General features: G+C 38.4%; 2 protein-coding genes across 2 annotated transcripts; one reads left to right on the top strand and one right to left on the bottom strand.

The window, feature by feature from the left end:
- Positions 1-3,525: 3,525 nt before the first annotated feature.
- On the top strand, positions 3,526-4,498 carry LOC103701989 (uncharacterized). The gene has a single exon (XM_008784242.6). The coding sequence runs from the start codon at positions 3,576-3,578 to the stop codon at positions 4,359-4,361; it is 786 nt and encodes a 261-aa protein (XP_008782464.4). The 5' UTR covers positions 3,526-3,575; the 3' UTR covers positions 4,362-4,498.
- Positions 4,499-9,408: 4,910 nt separating this feature from the next.
- LOC103701988 (1-deoxy-D-xylulose 5-phosphate reductoisomerase, chloroplastic-like) lies at positions 9,409-15,279 on the bottom strand. Its single transcript, XM_039127058.3, has 12 exons — positions 14,940-15,279; positions 14,129-14,304; positions 13,649-13,735; positions 13,403-13,528; positions 13,261-13,323; positions 12,600-12,749; positions 12,344-12,411; positions 11,722-11,833; positions 11,520-11,624; positions 11,208-11,329; positions 10,452-10,598; positions 9,409-9,815 (listed from the first exon to the last, which is right to left on the bottom strand). The coding sequence occupies exons 1-12, from the start codon at positions 15,022-15,024 to the stop codon at positions 9,647-9,649; spliced, it is 1,410 nt and encodes a 469-aa protein (XP_038982986.2). The 5' UTR covers positions 15,025-15,279; the 3' UTR covers positions 9,409-9,646.
- Between the last annotated feature and the right edge of the window lie 3,688 nt (positions 15,280-18,967).

The raw sequence follows: 18,967 nt of genomic DNA, 5'->3' as shown, positions 1-18,967 counted from the left end.
TGCGTCATGTCCATATTATTCTTTATATTTTCTTGCATCATCAGGCCTGTGCAGTGTACGACCTAATTTTCTAATATTATCTGTAAAATATCTGACAGCAAGTTTACCAGTCATAATAAACTAAGTAAGAAGTTCTGAAACCACGTTTCTTTATATATACTGTCATGCCAACTTGTTGGAAACAAATGTACATATACACTGCCCTAATAATTTTTGGTCCATTAGTTTTTGCAATAAATACTGTCCGTAAGATTAACATTCTCTTGGCCTAGCAAGCCATGCATTCTGTTATGCAAGCCCTAGCTCCAGGTGTCTGATGATGGTTAAGGTAGATATAGAGAAGGTCAATGCATGACAGGATCCAACCCAAAGGTTTCTTCCATTATAGGGATTGCCACAAGGCTGCCTTTATCTCCGTTATCTTCTTATTATATGCTCCCAGATGTTATCTAGCATCTCACAGGTTGCAGTTCAAACTAATTAAAATGCTAAGGTCATGTATTAACCTCAGCAGCCTAGGGGACCCACCATATCTCACACTCTATTTGCCAATATTTGTTCACTTATGGTCAGGGCTACAGCAAGGGATAGGTTACTCTTGAAATTATTATTAATTAGATGCTTATTGGTTTTTCTCTGGACGGGCTACTAATTTCTCCAAATCACATCTTATTTTCAGTCCTTCTACACCATCCACAGTGAGAGATCAGCTTCGAACCATTTTTCAAAAGCTCAACTTGCAGCTACTGGCATTAATCAATTTCATTATGGATAAAATGGGGGCCAGAATTGCAAGTTGAAAGTGGAACGTTCTATCTCTAGGTGGCAGAGCAACCCTTCTACAAGCAGTACTGTCTTCTATTCCTATCTATTGCATGACTTCTGTTCCAGTATCTTATGATGGGAATAGGGTGCCACATATGTATCTATAACAAATGCTGTCTTAAGTGTCTATAGAAATGTCCTAGACAGGTTTATTTACTTCTACTAGAGAAAAATCAATAAATTTGCTTTTGAATTAGGCTTTGTTTTCTTCCATGTATGGGTTTGCTTCTGTATCATCGTAATGCTCATTAAGAATATTTGCAATGACAACTTAAAGTTGTATCCTTTTCTAATATTTTTTGTTCTTTACAAATTACTTTACAGGTTGAGAATCTAATTCTAATATTAACTAATGTTGAAACTCTAAAATCTGGGATTTACCTTTTGATCTTGCATTGCATTGTATTCCATATGTAGACCACCTTTGTCTACCATATGTGAGCCGAAGAATAAAGGGGGCCTTAGGATACGTTCACTTCAAGATAGCCAATGGGCATTAAATGGCAAGCTTTTCTGGCTCCTGGAGCAAAATATATGAGGCAAAGGTGCAGTGCCAATTCCTATATATGGTCCATCGCGGCACTGGCACAACTATCAATGCTTTTTGGAATCCTTGGAGGATCTCTACTATTCCATCGAGCCATTGGCCTACATACATCAATATGGAAATGGATATGTTTCATCTCAAAGTTACAAACCTTATGACTGCAGATGAAAAGTGGGATGCCAATCAGTTAGCCTTTTTTTTTAGTGTGGAGATGATGACCCAAATCTCCCATATTCCCGTTGCGCATGGAAATTGATCTAACCAGCTGTGCTGGAGTTCCAATAGAATCAGGTTGCCTTCATTGAGGGATATGTATCATATGTACTTAATAACATACAGTTTCAGTGGGTTTGGAAGCTGCATCAGGTGCCTATGAAGGTAACGCTTTCTCTCGTAGAAACAACTTTGGCTTAAACTGCCATGCAAAAGTATGTACATTGCATCACCCCAGCCAAGGTAGAGAAGAGAATCCATGTGGTTGGAGGACGACTCAGCTGCTGTAATCACTTGGATTTCTAATCCTTCAACTTGCAGGTCTGAAAACAATCCATCGCTGAAAGATATATATCTATGATTGGAAAGCCATGGCGAGCTCTTTCATGGCATCTCATACTAGAAGAGCTTGGTGGCAATGCATTTGGTGGAGATTTTGTTCTACAACGGGGAGATATTCTTTTTTTTTTTTTGTGGTAAAAACAATATTTATATTACTCTAACATCAGTACAACCTATATAGGGAGATATTCTCCACTCCTCACTGGTGCAAACTCTACAAGCAAATGCATCTGGAATGCATGGTTTCGGAAGATAGCTCTGTTTCGGACTCATCTTTCTGAATTTTGTTTCCTATATTTTATTTTTATACTCATGCAGAAATTATACCATATACTGCATGCATCATATTGCCATGAACATCGCTGACCATAATTGTTCATTTCTATAACGATGTAATTTGAGATATATGCTTGGTGAATGAGGTCATAAAAATGAGCAGGGTTGTAACGTTATAAAATGGCGGCGTAATCTAAATTCATGCTGTTGATTTGAAACATCGTTATTGTCCGTTCTAGAGACTGTTGACGCTTCTCGTTATTGTCTTTTCTAGAGACTATTGGCGCGTCTCCACTTGAGGGGAGATGTCCTCCCTCGGAATCTTCCAGGTCGTTAGCGGTGAACAGGATACGCGGTTGTAGCCAAACTCGTCGAAAACCGCATGACAAATTTCACCCAGAAACCTTTTGGGAGAAGGTTCCTTCGCACGCGTCAGCGCGTCTCGAAGAAACAATAGTTATTTAAGATAACGGTCGTTTAACGGGAAGAGGATAGGATTATTACATTTGAAATATATATCATATATTTAGAAAACGGTCATTATTTTGCCGCGAGCCAACGCTACCACAAAATGAAAACAGTAGCTCTTTATCATTTTAAAAAATGACAACTTTTAAAAAGCAAAAGTTAGGGGTGTGCATGAGCAAGGTCCAGCTGGATCTTGTTGTATTCTCAAATTATTCACCAACAATTTTTCTATACAATTTACTATAATTTAGAATCTCTCAGACATAAATGAGATAAGCATAGATATAATTGGAGCTAACTTTGTTCACAAATGCAAGCAACTCTAGCTCATCCATTTTATAATAATAAAAGATATAATTTATAATATATATAAAAACAGTATTTTCAAATTTTATAAATATGCTATTATATTTTTTCTATTTTTTCATTATTTTTCCACCTTCCTCATAATACATAACAATTTTTATTTTAAAAATAATTAAATAATATAATATAAATACAAGAAAAACCTCATTATTCTCTTTAAAAGTTATATATAATATAATATAAATTTTCAGATTTTTTTCCTAATAACAAAAGTAATCTTATATATCTATAATTTATAAATAATGACTTAACCAAAGAATGCTCAGACGACACCGTTATAACGCCGTTATGAAAAACTCTGGGAGAAGCGGACGGCGAAGCCACCGTCCCCAGCCAAGGAAACTGCACCGCGTGAGGCCTGGCCTTCTAGAGATTATCGCACGTGCGAGATGGCGGCCGGCAAACAGCTCATTCCCTTCAAGGAAAGTTCGACGCCATCGAAGACCGCGGCTCCCCACTCCCTCAGGCCTTTATATATACGCCGTTCCCCATCCCCTTCCCATAGAACAAGAAATCAGGGACCGTAGCATCTTAACCGATGATGATGGAACACCGAGAGCCGCAGCCCTACCTCACGCTGTCCCCCAGCTTCGGCGAGACCCAGGAGGAGATCGCCGCCGTCCTTCAGGATTCCATTCATCACGTCTCCGCCGCCGATCGCCCCGCGGAGGAGGTTGCCGACGATGACGACTCTAGCGACGATTTCGAGTTCACCTTCGCGGTAAGGGGCCCGGTGGGGGAGACCCCCATCACGGCCGACGAGATCTTCTCCAACGGCCGGATCCTTCCCGCCTACCCCGTCTTCGACCGCAACCTCCTCCTCTCCACCGTCGGCGAACCGGCGACGGACGTGGAGGAGGGGGTCCCCCTCCGGCAGCTCGTGATCGAGGACCGGAGCTCCTCGTCGTCCGCGTCGTCCGAGGCGGCGGGGGAGTATTGTGCGTGGTCGCCGCGGTCGGTGCCGCAGTCACCGGAGCGCTGCAAGAAGAGCGCCTCCACCGGGTCGCCCCGGCGGTGGCGGCTCCGGGACCTGATTTTGGGGCGGAGCCACAGCGACGGGAAGGAGAAGTTCGTGTTCATAGCAGCGCCGCCGCCATCAATGGATAAGACCACAAACCCTCACGCTGACGCTACGGCGGCGAACGCGGCGGCAAAGAAAGGGGGTCGGGCGGCGGAGTTGGATCTGGTCACCGCCCACCGGCTGTACTACGGGAAGGGGAAGGGGGAGAAGGCGAAAGGCGGGCGGCGGTCATTCTTACCTTACCGGCCGGTCGGATTATTCGCCAATGTGAACGGCTTCAGCAGGACACATCACCCCTTCTAAAATCTCTTTTTTTTTTGTAATTGTTTCGTTGGAAAATACAAAAATGCGACTCGGCTTGGGTGCTTTTTGTTCTTTTGGAAACTTGGCTGGCATCAACAAAATGGAAAAAAAAATTATTATTATTATTATTGCCAAAATAGATGATTCATATAATTTTAGTATGACTATACTTTTTAAAAAAATTAAAAAATAATAAATTTCGAAATGCTTTAGGCAATTTTTCCTCCAATCCACATAGCCTCACGAGTAAACGGCCACCTACGGAACTATCCAATTGGCAGCTCTATTTGTTATGCCCCGAAAAGAGATTGGCAATGATAATATTAATGTAATTACTGCAATGATAATATTAATGTAATTACTTTTTGACAAAAATATTGTTATACAGAAAATTAGAAATACTTTATATTAGCCATGGGGAAGAAAGCTCCTTGTTATTGCCATAATCATGTGAGGCACATGTGTCATGGGCCACCTCCATACAAAAAGAGCTACAATATGGCAGTTGGTGCATCACTGATGGCAATTTATTTTATTTCTTTATGCCAGAAACATATTGGTATTTTCTTTGTGTGTTTCTCTTCTTCATGGGAAGTGCTTCAAACTTGAATTATTGTTGAAATGAAACCAGAGCATCTCTGCTTGGTAAGAATAGATCTTTGGTTATAATAGAAGTTATGTATTTGAAGCTTCGATAAAAACACCAGAAAAAAGATCATTAAAGTTCTATCTCATGACGAAGGATATCTATTATTTCAGTTCCACCTATATGCTTTTGTTTTTTGTTTTATTTGTTCTTCCCCATTTCTTGATCAAACATGTTATCTTGCAAATAAAGTTCATAAAAAAATCAATGTTTGTTCATTTAGTTCTATTGTAGTATCATTTATTACTAGGCTCGTGTGGTGCAGTCTATAAGTGCACTATCAACTTAATGGGAAAAAAAAATTGCCAGCCATCATACATATGTTATATTTTTTAAAAATTTAATTATATATATGAAGTTACCGAACAACTTCTCTTTTCGAGTTTTCTCACAAGAGATTTGCTTCCGCTATCCCACAATGCCACTCCTAATTCAAACCATTTATGCAAGAACGGGTCAGAATTTACTTTCCAGTGTGAAATTGTGTTTGGGTATCAGCATGATGCTCGCCATCCTAGTCGTTGATGTTCTGGAAAGGTGGCACCGAACATGAATAGGAGCTTAATGACAAAGCCTACAGTTAGTTAAAATATGAAGACTTCTTCCCTTCCCTTCTTTGTCATCTAATCCAACTATTTATAATATCACCAACATCTTTGACGTAGGATTTATTCTCCCTTAGTTTTTGTGTCAATTTATTACTGGTCTCAAACCATGCACCAACTCCCAGGCCATTATCTTTAGTTTAATATGTAGGTTGAAATCTATCTGGTCCACTTTGACAATATCATAATTGAAAAGGAGAGGACACGTTCCAAGTCTCCAAGAACTTATTCCGCACATCAAGATACGTGCTCGATGAATAGAGGCTGTTGATTCGAACGGCATGGTGCGATATATGCAGTCTAAGAGAATGATGTCTTCCGCTAGTCACCAAAACATGTATTAAAAGCTAACAAGTAAGGGATGTATATGATGGTATTTAATTTGGACATCCTTCTTGCCATCTCCATCTTATCCTTAGCGTGAAGCCCAATCAAGGTTGTGTGACTTGACGCATAATTAATGTACCAAGTCAAGCTATTTCGACTTTTATAATCCAACAACAAATTAATCATTTAAAAGGTAGTGATTTAGGAGGCTATCTACCCGAAGATCTATTATTTTGGATATCGGCATGTACCATGGCACTTTCTATGGATACTTCCAAGCAAACAAAAGGTCCGGAGGCCTATCGTTGACCAGGTCAGATGAACACATCTACTATTAGGCAAAGTTCGCCAAACTGGTACCGAAACCCATATCGATTGATGCTCAATATGGTTTCGTACAAGTTCGGTACCACACTGACCTAACTAGCATGCCCATTTTTTTTTTAAGCTTTCAAGAATATTTAATTGATAATTACTATTTTTAAACGTTTTCAATAATTTTAAGTCTAATTTTATATTTTTTAATATTTTTTTATTTTTTAATATTTCTATGATCTCCGTTTAACCTATATGATGCATCTTATTGCTGTAAAATGATACAAATCATAAAATGAACAACATAAAATATCCTTAAATCAAGTAGTAACGTAAAAATTAAAAAATAATACAATTAATTACATAATTTTAAATTCAACATATATACCAATATCTAAAATTGGATTGAATGGTGATGCCTCTCGTAGATATCTGGATCATCAGCATAGGCAGGATGCACATCAGCCCAACGTTCATCCCATAAGTCTTCACTAAACTGACTGATTTCGGCTAGTTCCGGTCGGTTTGAACACTTATTGGCCGGTTCCGGTCGGCTCAGTAGAGGTTCCAGCCGGTATGGGGCCGGAACCGAATGTATTAGGCGAACCGACCTAGTTTCGCATTAGGGCAGTTGGGCCCGATTCGGTGGACCTTGCTACTGGATATTGATGTTGGAAAAGGAGAAGAAGTCTCCTGATTTCTTAGTAACAAATACGAGTGGTAACCAGTTCACTGAAAAAAAGAATACTTTGAGCATGACTTTTTGAATAACTTCAAAATGTTAAGATGAAAATCTAAAAGAACATGATTTCTGAGGGTTATTTGCAAGTGTGGTGGTTTGTTAATGATAAGATCAATTTTTGAATTAGATTGTAGGTGCTGATGTCTAGTTGAAAATTTAAATTAACATATGCCGCGCTCGTATGTCCGAACTTCTTTCACACGAGCCCACATGATGTCAAAGAGGCCATGGGTTAGATAACTTGAACATAAAATACCGCAGGTCCATCTATATCCACAGCTATCGACCACCAAACCCAAAGTAATGAGAAAAACCACATACATACATACATACATACACACAAACAGACATATACATACATACATGTACGTTGTATGTATACATGTATTCTAAGATAGAAAACCATATATGAGAGAAATGACTTTCTTCAACTAAACAGTATAATAAGTCTCGGCAAGTCCTACAGCTGTAAAGCTGAGTTTGTTTAATGGATCGAAAACTTGGTTATCCCTAACCTTATCTATGCCTCCAGATTCTTTTATCTCTAATTTAGGTATTAAGTACTGTTTGGTAGGGAATTGGAAGTCAAAATTTAAAAAGTGAGAAATGGTGGAGAAACGAAGAGAGAGAGGATGGTTCTCTCCCTTTTTGGTTGGATTAGAATTATTATTTCACTTCCTAACAATCATTTTAACCCAGGATAAGACGATAAGTGGCGTTGACCTGGCTACTCTTTCGTCGGATTGCGGGATAGATCACCTCCGTTTTGGAGATATCCAGCGACCAAACAGGCCGTAAACAAATAATATTCATTTATTTGTTTATGATTTCTTAGGCCTAAATTGGAATAAGGAGAAGGAAAATGAGGATTAGTCGCAGTTATTCTTGATAGGTATATCTAGTTTTAGAATTTTCTTGGACGGAGTTGTTCTTGATAGGTATATCTTGCATCTTTCGCGCGAAAAAAAAAAGGATTCAGCTTCCTTCTCGCGACTCCACCGTCGAAGCATCCACTGCACAGATCTCAACGCGATCCAAACTCAATCTTTCAGCAGCCTGCACACATCTCAAAGCGACCGGTGAAGAATCCAACGGCACATTCGTGCGAAGAAAGTTGAATCATCCTTTCGCGCAAAAGATACAGCAGCCCCGGTCCCCCGTTATCCTGAGTTTCTCCAAATGTCGGGGATAAGTGGTTCCGGGTCCAAAATAGTGTTTTCCCGCTCATACAAGGATAGGTAGGATAAGTACGGAATAAAGGCCCTTATCCAGTTTCCAAACCGGGCCCAAGTTTCTAGGTTCCTTCGTGCATACAATTGCCTTCATGTTGTTTAAATAACTTGCTATTAATCTCTCATATAACTTAGTTGCCATGCCACGATAAGATTTGAAAGCTTGATTCCAATATCTCTTCCCTCCTGTTCGCAAGTAAGCTATAATTTCATCTAAGAATATTTTGGTCGCAGAAAAGAAGAATGGTTGGTACTAGAGATCCGATATTAATACATCTATAGATTAATTAAATTTTATGACCATAAAATCAAAAATATTACTAAACGGATGATAAATTAAATTAATAATATGTTAATATAGTCATTTATTTTTCTTAAAATTTCGTGAGTGCTATATAAAATTTAAACAAATAGATATTCGAATACGGTTCGGATAGTTATCTATTCATATCCATATCTATTAACCATCGATATCCATATTTATTTTCCTTCGACGAGTATGAATACCAATGTGAATGTTAGTCAGATGCTCAAATCACATCTCGTTGGTGTTGGTATGATAGAAGTCATTAAAACATGGTAAGATGCCAATTAAAACATGGTAAGCCTGTTTCTTGTCTACATAATTACAAACTGGGTTTGTCAACTTTTATCACAGCAGACTTTGGCATGCCAATAGGTCAGGGTCAGGCTTGGGCCAAGGCCAAGACCAACCCAAGGGCGACGATACGGGGCCGTGATCCAAGTTGGTATACTTTCTCTGACCCAGCCCAGGAACTACAGGCTTGTCAGGCTGGAAATCCAAGCCGGGCCTAGTTTTCTCGCGTGCTCAGGCTGCTCACAACTCTCGGAACTCTACACCCTCTATCGGCTGACACCATTTTGCTGTGTTTCTAAGCAGAGTCTCTCATGCTTTCAGAGAATCAAACCAACCATCCGATCATCTTACGAGTCCGCCTGGAAATGGGGTCGTTCGGTCTTCTTCTACGCTCCCTCAACCTACTCGTTTGTTAGCCATGGCGGACATGGCTGGGATCACTTTAATAGACTGCAATCTTTCCCTATGTTTAATCTTTCCTCCCCACTGTGCCCAAAAGAGAGGGAGGAAAGAGAAACAAGGAAATGTATATAAAGCAACAAACTAATCTCGTTCTTCATTTTTTCAGCTGCAATATTACGATTTCATGGAACTTTTTTTCATTTTTTTTGTTCAACTGAACCCTGTCGATGCATAAAAAGATTGAGATAAATAAATTCCCCTTGCATCTTTTCTTGTTCCAATACATGATGGGTGCTTCATCATTTCATGCACTCTGGCAATGAAGATGACACCCAAGAACAAGTTGACAAGGGCCTATTATCTATCATGCACCTTAAGGGGTCCCATTCACCACAGCATTCTAGCTCATCTGGACTACTTATGCAGGAACAGGACTCAAGCCGGATGATGGTTGAAAACTAGCTGCAAACTTTCGAGCCCACAAGTCGTAATGTATGATCTCCTCAAGGGAAGGGTTTGCCACCAGGTCATTCCGATGAGCGTCGCATGTAAGCTCCACGACCTTGAAAATGTCCAGGTAGCCGATTCTGAAATACATGCAAATATCGTAAGATATATTCATCTATTTTAAGGAAAGAGATTACCTTCCATATTCACAGAGATAAAAGAATGAATATTCACTTTGCTGATAAATCAGCGACACGTCTGAAGCAAGAATGCACAAATTTCATGAAAATGCAATGCACAAAAAAGAAATAACAAGATTAAAGATGGAGAGCTGTATGAAAAACTTTCCTTCTTTGAAAGCCGTATGATGCAGCAGAATATAAATATTTCAATTTTAATATTTTAATATTAAATAAAAACCCTCGACATCAATCTCTTTACTGAATGTTAAGTTGTTAGCTAATAGTGTAACTTGTCAAATATTTATATCATTTGAGGGAAGTTGCATCGTTCTCTAAGTCTGATGGAAAAGTCTATACAGGAAGGAGAAGTATCAGCATATGCTGCAAGCAAGTCTAAAGTCTAGAAATCTGGCATAAGCTCTCTGTTGTTTAAAGCAAAAAACCGAACAACACAATGCAGCATTTTATAAGTTCAGAGGTATACAATCATGTGCAGTTATCATTAACCTTGACAACATGAAAACCAAACGTTTAAGTAGGAAATAACCACTAAGATAATAAAAGGCCCTAAATAAAAAAGAGAAGATTGCATACTGCTCACTGATGAACATCTCCACTGCCTTCTCATTAGCAGCACTAAGAACTCCTGTCATGGTGCCCCCAGCTCGCCCAGCTGCATAGGCAAGTTCCATGGATGGGTATTTCACATTATCGGGAGCCTTAAATGTCAATGAACCAAGCCTGCACCACGCATTTAAATGAGGTTTTGCTATGGTTAGTAATCAGAAGAGAATCACATTCAAGAACTTCAATTCATATAGTTGCCTACATGCTATCATCTGTAATAAACAATCCTTTTTTTTGTACCAAATACATTTCAGCAGCAATTTCAGACCCATGGTTATGTTATCAAAGAATGTGGTGATTATTTGCCGTACAGTCCATCTATTGATAAAATTCACACTTCATTGTATGGAAAAGAACAGCTGTAATCTTTTGATTTGATGCATAGCAGCAAAATGATCTTCTTCTTCAATTTCAAGATTTCAGACAATTTTTCGCTCATTGTAAAGATCAATTTACCCAAATAATATGTCAAACTGCCACCAGCACGATTTAGTATATTTTATCTATCCAAGCCATATCTGCCTATTATTCTTTTTTCATCTCAGTAAGATGATGCAAAAGGCATAATTAGGTCAGTATAATATTATTTATAAAATACACCATAATATTATTTATAAAATACACTTAGAGTTGTTTTTGATATGTGAATGATAATACACAACTGTAAGCTCTGAAAACTAGTGCATGCGGATCATAGTAATTAGGAGAATAAGAGTTCCATACTTGCAAAGATCAAGTCGAGGCCATGTTTTCTCAGAGCAATAAATTCTCTCTGGCCAAGACATTGTATAAAGGATAGGTAGGCGCATATCAGGCCATCCCAACTGAGCCAAAACAGATGAATCCTGTGAAAACAACATAGAATAATTTAGGAATTCTTGATTCTAGACTGGACCTACAGTGGCTCCAAATAAACAAGTTTAAGCTCCAAATCAGTTTCAAATGAAACGATAAATGCAACTTTCATGCTGTCAAACATCGCTTGAAATATAATATCCAAAAGCAAGTCATAGCAATGAATTACAAGAGATTCACCTGTGTCTCAACCATAGAGTGAATGATGGACTGTGGATGAATCACAATCTCAATATTATCATACTCAGCCCCAAATAGATAGTGTGCTTCAATAACTTCTAACCCCTGTACAACAAAGAACTTGCTGGTAGCTGTAGGCCTCGAATAACTAGAGAAATAGACATTTATGATGCATCTTGCAAAGTCATCAAAAACATAATACCTTATTGAAAAGGGTAGCAGAATCCACAGTGATCTTTTTCCCCATATTCCAGTTTGGATGTTTCAAAGCATCTGCAACTTTCACCTCTTTTAACTTTTCAACTGGCAAATCCCTATCACAAGTACCATGTAAAAGTGTTTGTCTAAATTCCTGACTGTAAAATGGAGGCTACAGGAACATAACTGCAGGGAAGAACTTTTTTTTATTATTATTAGAGCTTGGCTAGTTACTTCTATTAAGGTGATGGCATTACATGAAAAGGATTATCATATTAAAACAAAAAGGGCACAGTTTAAATCATTTCCTCCTTTACTATAAGGGAGTAGCTTGTTCGGTAGCAAAAGACAGCCAGATCAAGAACTTATGCATAAAAAGGTAATTTATGTACTCAAAAATCCAAATTAGTCTGGTTTGCTTCATTGATTAAGCTCTTTTTTAGCTCTCTTTTTGCCTCTGAAGGAAGAACACTGATTAATAGCTAGAAAATAAATTCAAACAAAAATTTACTCAACAGCTAAGCTTTCAATGAAAATTTATGCAACAAAAATTTCAGATTCCTTATTACTCTCCATATCAAGATGCACATATGGTAGATAAAAAAAACTTTAGATCTTAAATGCACCTGAACGCTCCTCCAGATGCGGTCAAAATTATGCGTCGAAGTGCACCCTCTGGCAAACCTTGAATACACTGGAGATAAACGAACATTTTCTAATCATCATTCTTCATCAACCAACTTGAGGAACGAACAGTTCTATATGAGCATGAAATCAGGTAAACAGAAATAGCATGAAGAGAATATTTTCATTTCAGAACAAAAAATGAACTGCAATCTGGAATTTACTTAGAAAAGTTCCACCGGCGACAAACCTAGATACCTGGAATATGGCAGAATGTTCTGAATCAGCAGGAAGTATTTTCACTTTATGCTTGTGTGCAAGTGGAAGCACAAAAGGACCACCTGCAATAAGAGTCTCTTTGTTCGCCAAGGCTATGTCAATTCCAGCCTCAATTGCAGCTACAGTAGGCTGACAACAAAAAAAGGATTTCGTTGGAAATGGATGTTTATCTACTATTACCATATTATCAGTAATCAAAATTATATTGACCACCATAATACCAGATATGAAAAAATGACTCAAAATAGTAAAACTAATGATGTCACAACAAGAATGCCACATTATCTTTTTTAATTATTTCTCTCAGCATAATTAGCAACTACAGATAGACAATTAGCAGCTATCAACCATTGTTTTGGAAAGGCCTTCCCTAACTGAAGCCCGTGATGACATCCACAACTTTTAGTTCACTGCTACCATCCAGAAAGTAAAAGCACCATTATCTGGATATTGATGTAATGATTTATGCCAAAATCTTCCCTCCTACAACCCTTTCCTATACAACTGTCTATGCTGTTTTGATATAAATTTACCATGTCAAAACCTAAACCAAGAATAGAATCCTTCATATCAAACATATAGTTTACTGTAGTCTGAGACAAAAACTATCAAGAGTTATGCAGGAAGCTTGAGCCTTTACCTTTAAGCCTGCACATCCTACTATTCCTGTGACTACTGTAACAGCATCTGGGTGGCGAGCAACCTGAAAATCATATTCAAATATGTTACTTGATTAAATCATGCCATTACAAAAAGCAGAGGGATGCAGAATAATGCCTGACCTCTATAACACCTTGCTCCCCAGGAATAATTTCAGGTTTGTGTTCTGCATCAGCCAAAGCTTCTTTTAGTTCCCCAAACAATGACTCATTTCTTACAGAGACCAATTGAGGTTTGAATTGTTTAACCTGTTCAAAAAATAGAAAAGAAGAGCAGATATTTAAACTCACGAGACAATTTAGTAGTTCTCAAAATATACTTGCTTGTCACCATCTTTGGCGACTTTACTTGAGTAACTTCATGCATACCTGATCAGCTAAGAGCGTCACGTTAGAGCCAGCGGCAAGAGCAACAACCCTAAACTTATCTGGATTTTCAGCCACTATGTCCAATGTCTGAAAACATAATAAAAAATTAGAAGAAAATATATAACAGGATCTGGTGACCATAGTTTATAGAAGAGAAATAGATCGGATATCTGACTCTAGTTTGAGCAAGATGCACAGAAAAGTCATTAAGGCTCTTAATCGCAGCTACCATATTGGTCTGATGAGTTTGAGGTTTGGCCACTACGAATGGTAGATGTCACTAGGACATGATCCCAAACAACTCCACACATACACACGCACACACACAAAACAAAAAAAAAGAAAGAAAAAAAAAAGGTCTCAAATTGGTGGTACAAGCACTTCATGCAAATTTTCAGACCTTCATTTGGTTGAATATGCATAAACATAAAACAAAGTGCTACATAGTAAATAAAAATGTACTGCATCTGTGCTGTATACCTGAGTTCCAATCGAACCAGTAGATCCAACAATTGAGATAGGCTTTGGACCGTCCCATGACTTTTGTCTTGATTCTGCAGCAGCTCGGCCAGGCCAGGCCGGCGGTGGAGCCTGCTGCATTAAGCAGCATGTTCTCCTTGATGAACCTGAACCCTTCCTTCTCAAAGGAAATCCCACTGAAAACACATCAAAGTATAGGCTTTAACTCCAAGATTTCTACAAGACAATTTTATATACTTAAATCGCTCAAACCTCAGAAGAAAACCCAGTAAATACTTGATTTTTCTCTTTTAAGTGTTTAAGAAAGCACTATTCAGCTAACAAAGGCAATAAAAATTGTTTTTTTTTTTTTTCAAAACAAAACCTACAAAACTAAGCTGAGACGGAGAGAAGTACAGATGTGAGGAACTTTTTCGCAGAGCTAATCATTGCAAATCTAATTATTCGCTCGAAACTATCCGAATTCAGGTGGATCAATATATCCATCAGGACCAATCGCGAACAAAAAACATATTTTACTTCGATAAACTTAAAAAACAGACTATCTTTTTACACTCTTTTTACACTCTACACATATAATCCAACAAAATTTCCTTAGAAATCAATGAGAAAAGTTACGAAATATTCCAAAAATAAACAGATGCTCACCAAGAAACCAGATTACGAATGAAATTTAAAAGAAAAATTCGCAGATAATCCACCGGCGATAAAATCCGACACTACCGCAGTTGAGCTAATCCTGTACTACAAAAGATATGAAACAGAAAACAAAACCGCTGGTTTTGGAAGAAAAAAACCTCAAAAATCTCACCTTTGAGCTGTTGGAAGGTTCCTCTTCTTGAATCCAAGAATGAGATCCCTCCAATCTCCGTGGGCAATGGAACTTTCAGCGCCATCACGACCGTCCTACTCCTCAGTTATCCGAACGGAGAGGGAGAGAGAGAGAGAGAGAGAGAGAGAGAGAGAGGGAGGGAGGGAGGTACAGAGAGGGATTGAGAGAGAGAGATGGAGGGAGGGAGAGAGAGGGAGAGAGGGAGGCTATATATTTCTTCTAAGGGAAAAATGGGAGTGGGAGGAGTATTTTAAGGGAGGGGGATAAGACGAAGACGGAATCCTGGAATCACATGGATGGAGCGGGGAGTTTGCATACCGGATCATACCCCCAGGCGGCCAAGTGTATAAATTAGTTAATTATTAAATGTCTATATTTTTATTTTTTAGTAATAAAAGATATAGTTAACATCTAATATTGGCTTGTACCAAAAAAAAAGAAATCTAATATTGGCGTAATGTAGGGAAAAACCATGATATGTAACATTTTCCACAAAAGGACGTTGGCTGACCAAAATTATTTTGGAAGTTGATCTTATGGTTGAGGGTGAGACATAAAAGGGGTTTATTTATTTCTTACAAAAATAATCATTGGAAAAGTGATTTGTCCCATGGCTTGGGAGGGTTAGACTGTGAAATGAGAATGAAAAAAAAGATGTCTGCCATTCCAGCCATTTGGTTGAGGCGAGTTTTATTTCTATTTCGATTTTAGAAGAAATAAGAATGTCCTAATCCTCCAAAATTCAATCTTGACTCTTTTTAATATTCAAATTTCATTCAAATTCTAGTCACGGATCCAATACATATGGAAATATGACCGTTCTGATTTCCATTCAAATCAGTTTTAATTTTGAATTTGATCGCAAACTAAACACATTCTAATTTCTATTAAATGCTTCACCATGGACAATTTTAAGCCAGGTGGTATTGCCCTGTTTATTGGTGATGGACGTATGCAATGCACCTGAAAATTCATAAGAGCTTGTAACTATATATAAAAACATTAATGGTTTGGCCTTTCTTTTCTAATAAATGTGTTTTCTTTAGGTGGCAGGATCTTATTTTTCATCAAACCAAAGATTATGACAAGTTCAAAACAATATACATACACACACGTGTATCTTCTTTGTCAAAATACTTCTTTGACCATAGAGCTTTAAGTATGCCCATTGGTTTTTTCCACATAAATAGATGTCAAGAGTCAGACTTTGAAGTTTGACTGTTCTATGTTTCGTGTTTTCCTCTAGTTAAATCACTTATTATTCAAATCAATCCTTCCAAGTAATACCGACTGACGATGCAGGAGAAAGTCGTTTCTTCACGTCTTCTCAATCTTCTACTATTGATTGTTCATAAACCCTAAACCCAACCCACGGATTAAAAAAAAAAAAAAAACTATGATGGCTCGCCTCAAAGGCTCTCGTCAATTACGCCACACCAGCAATTTATCTATCTCACCTTCTCCTCTGCTTATGTAAGCTAGAAATTTTTCTTTTTTGCGCTAAAAAAAGAAAAAGAAAAGAGGAGGGTGAGGAGAACCTCGCCTGCATAGCAATCTCCACTGGGCCCCCTCCCCGCTGGAGAATATTCGATACAGGCAGACAAGTTTTACTCATACTCTTTCCATCCGCGGGGAGCCCCACCAACGTGGCAGCTCCTTCCGCATATGAATATGTCACACCATCACCATCTAAGTACCGGCAAACCAGATGGCGACTCCATCAGACAAACGAGATGGAGAACATCCGGTCTCCGCATTTAATCATCCGCTAGAAATAGAGCCTGCGAGGGCCTAACCTCGCACTAATTTGCGCACAAACAGATCCACCAACTAAGAGCACCACCATCCATTATTTATTCTTCTTCTTTTTATAAACAAAACTTGTGGATATGAACATCAGGTCGTACATCTATGGCTGTAGGATGATGTTCACTTGCAGTGGCTGAAGCCTCAATAACTGTGGACGTGCAACACAAGCCCATATTTTCAATAACAAGAAGAAGAAAAACGAAAGCGAGTAAAACGTGATGCGTCCGAGATATTCCACACAGCAGAGTACAAAAATGTCTTGGTCCATGGACCATTATAGATGACTTATTAACATATCGAGATGCAGGCCTCTGGAATTCTGGCAAGCAGCCTCTTGCAAGGCATCGAGCATCCCATCTGCTTAGTTAACCAAATGAAAGAGACCAACTCGAAGAAGCAACATCGATGGAGAAATTATATCCCGCATGTGTCGTGCGGTCGTACATGCATTTCTATAATGGTGCATCGAGACGAACGTTTGTGAATGAGATCCATCAACGGCGGCCATATGGTGCAACATTGTAGGTAGGGCTGCAAATAGGTCGGGTCAATCCGTGCCCCGACCCGACCCGTATAAGACCCGACCGATGACCTGCGGGGCCCGGCCGGATTCTAAATTAATTGAACCTATTTTATTTTTTGGGTTGGACCGGGTCCACCCAATTTTGACTCTGATTCGGATCCGACCCGACTTTTTTTTGTCAATTTTTTATTATTATATAATAGAACTTTGAATATAAAAATACATAGATCTGGATCCAATCCGAATCCGACCTATTTGCAACCCTAAATTTGTAGGATATAAGACAAGTAGTAGTGTTACAACATGGCACACGTGAAACGTTCAAATTCGGACGCAGCCTCGTGGCCTTCATGGTCACTGCTCGGACTCCGTCAAACCACAAGTCACACTAGTACTCTCAGATTAGGACAGAAGCGCTCTCTCTCTCTCTCTCTCTCTCTCTGTTTTGTTTTTCCTTTTCCCATAACATTTCAACAAAATGGATGATTGTTTCTGAATAACTGATCGCAAAAGTAATCTAGTTTGGCATATTTCTCCACCTCCTAAATTTTTTTCCCTCATACACAAATATAAAGATGTGAAGTTATTATACATGTAATCCAATTTCTTTCTAATATTTTGAATCTTTTCAGACAATTTTTTTTTTTTAAATGTTTGGCCGAAGTTTTTGCCCAAAGAATATTTTTTCCGTAGTTGAGCCCAAGATATTGGATTCAGGATACATTAGTTAATGCATGTGATAAGGTAGGGACGCTTCAACACTAAGACCCTTTTAACATTCCAAGTGCAATTTCACTAACATAATTATTATGGTGACATCTTTACCCTAGATTATCCTATTCCATGGCATTTCAGCTTTTTCCCTACTTCATTAGAAATGTATAGTTATATATGGACCATTTTTTTGACAAGCTACAATATGCTAACATGACATTTCATCTGACTTAGTGCCGTCGATACAACGATATCCAGCAAGTGTGTTAGCTTTCAGCAAACAAACCATAAATGGCATCAAAGCCCTAAATTCAACTTAAGGGTGCTTTATTTTATGCTCGATCCAGTGTTGTCTTGCCACTTCATCATTCAAGTTTGAGGCTAACTAATATTGGAAAATCAATTCATGACCGGTTCTGGTGCTAGAAGGGCTAATGTTTATTTTTTTGTAAAAAAAGTCAACTTGAATTCATGCTATCGTAAATTTTTTACCATTTCACCGAGCAAAGGTCACTTATAAGGCTTATATTGAGACAACAAAAAAGTTCAAAGCAATAACTGATGGATGAAATATGAAGCAACTTTTAGTTATCCTTAAAAAAAATATCCATGATTATTCGACTAAGCAAACTATTCCAATGGCATGGTTATAACTTACCAAAAGGGAAAAAGGCACAGTTACACCCTCCCTGAGACGCCACCGAAACGGTTCCCATTAGAATAGATAAAGAAAAACTCTTATGGGAGACAACACGTACGTTGTATGCCAACATGATATCGTTAATAACTACATGAAGACTATACTCTCTTGGAAACTATTCTATACCTTTGATGCCATAGAATAATAGGATTTTGACCGAGTTGCCACTCCACGAAAACTCTGCTACTAGTGGAGGCTAATCCAAAGTTGCCCGGCACTTCAGTGAGACTTCAAGGCTGCAAGGTCTCAGTGGAGGGTGGC

Source organism: Phoenix dactylifera, chromosome 7 (genome assembly GCF_051530095.1).
Source record: "Phoenix dactylifera cultivar Ajwa chromosome 7, Ajwa_hap1_PhDact_Kaust_v1.1, whole genome shotgun sequence".
NCBI lineage: Eukaryota > Viridiplantae > Streptophyta > Magnoliopsida > Arecales > Arecaceae > Phoenix > Phoenix dactylifera.
The sequence above is the reverse complement of the archived record's forward strand: the minus strand, read 5'-3'. Positions and strand labels throughout refer to the sequence as shown.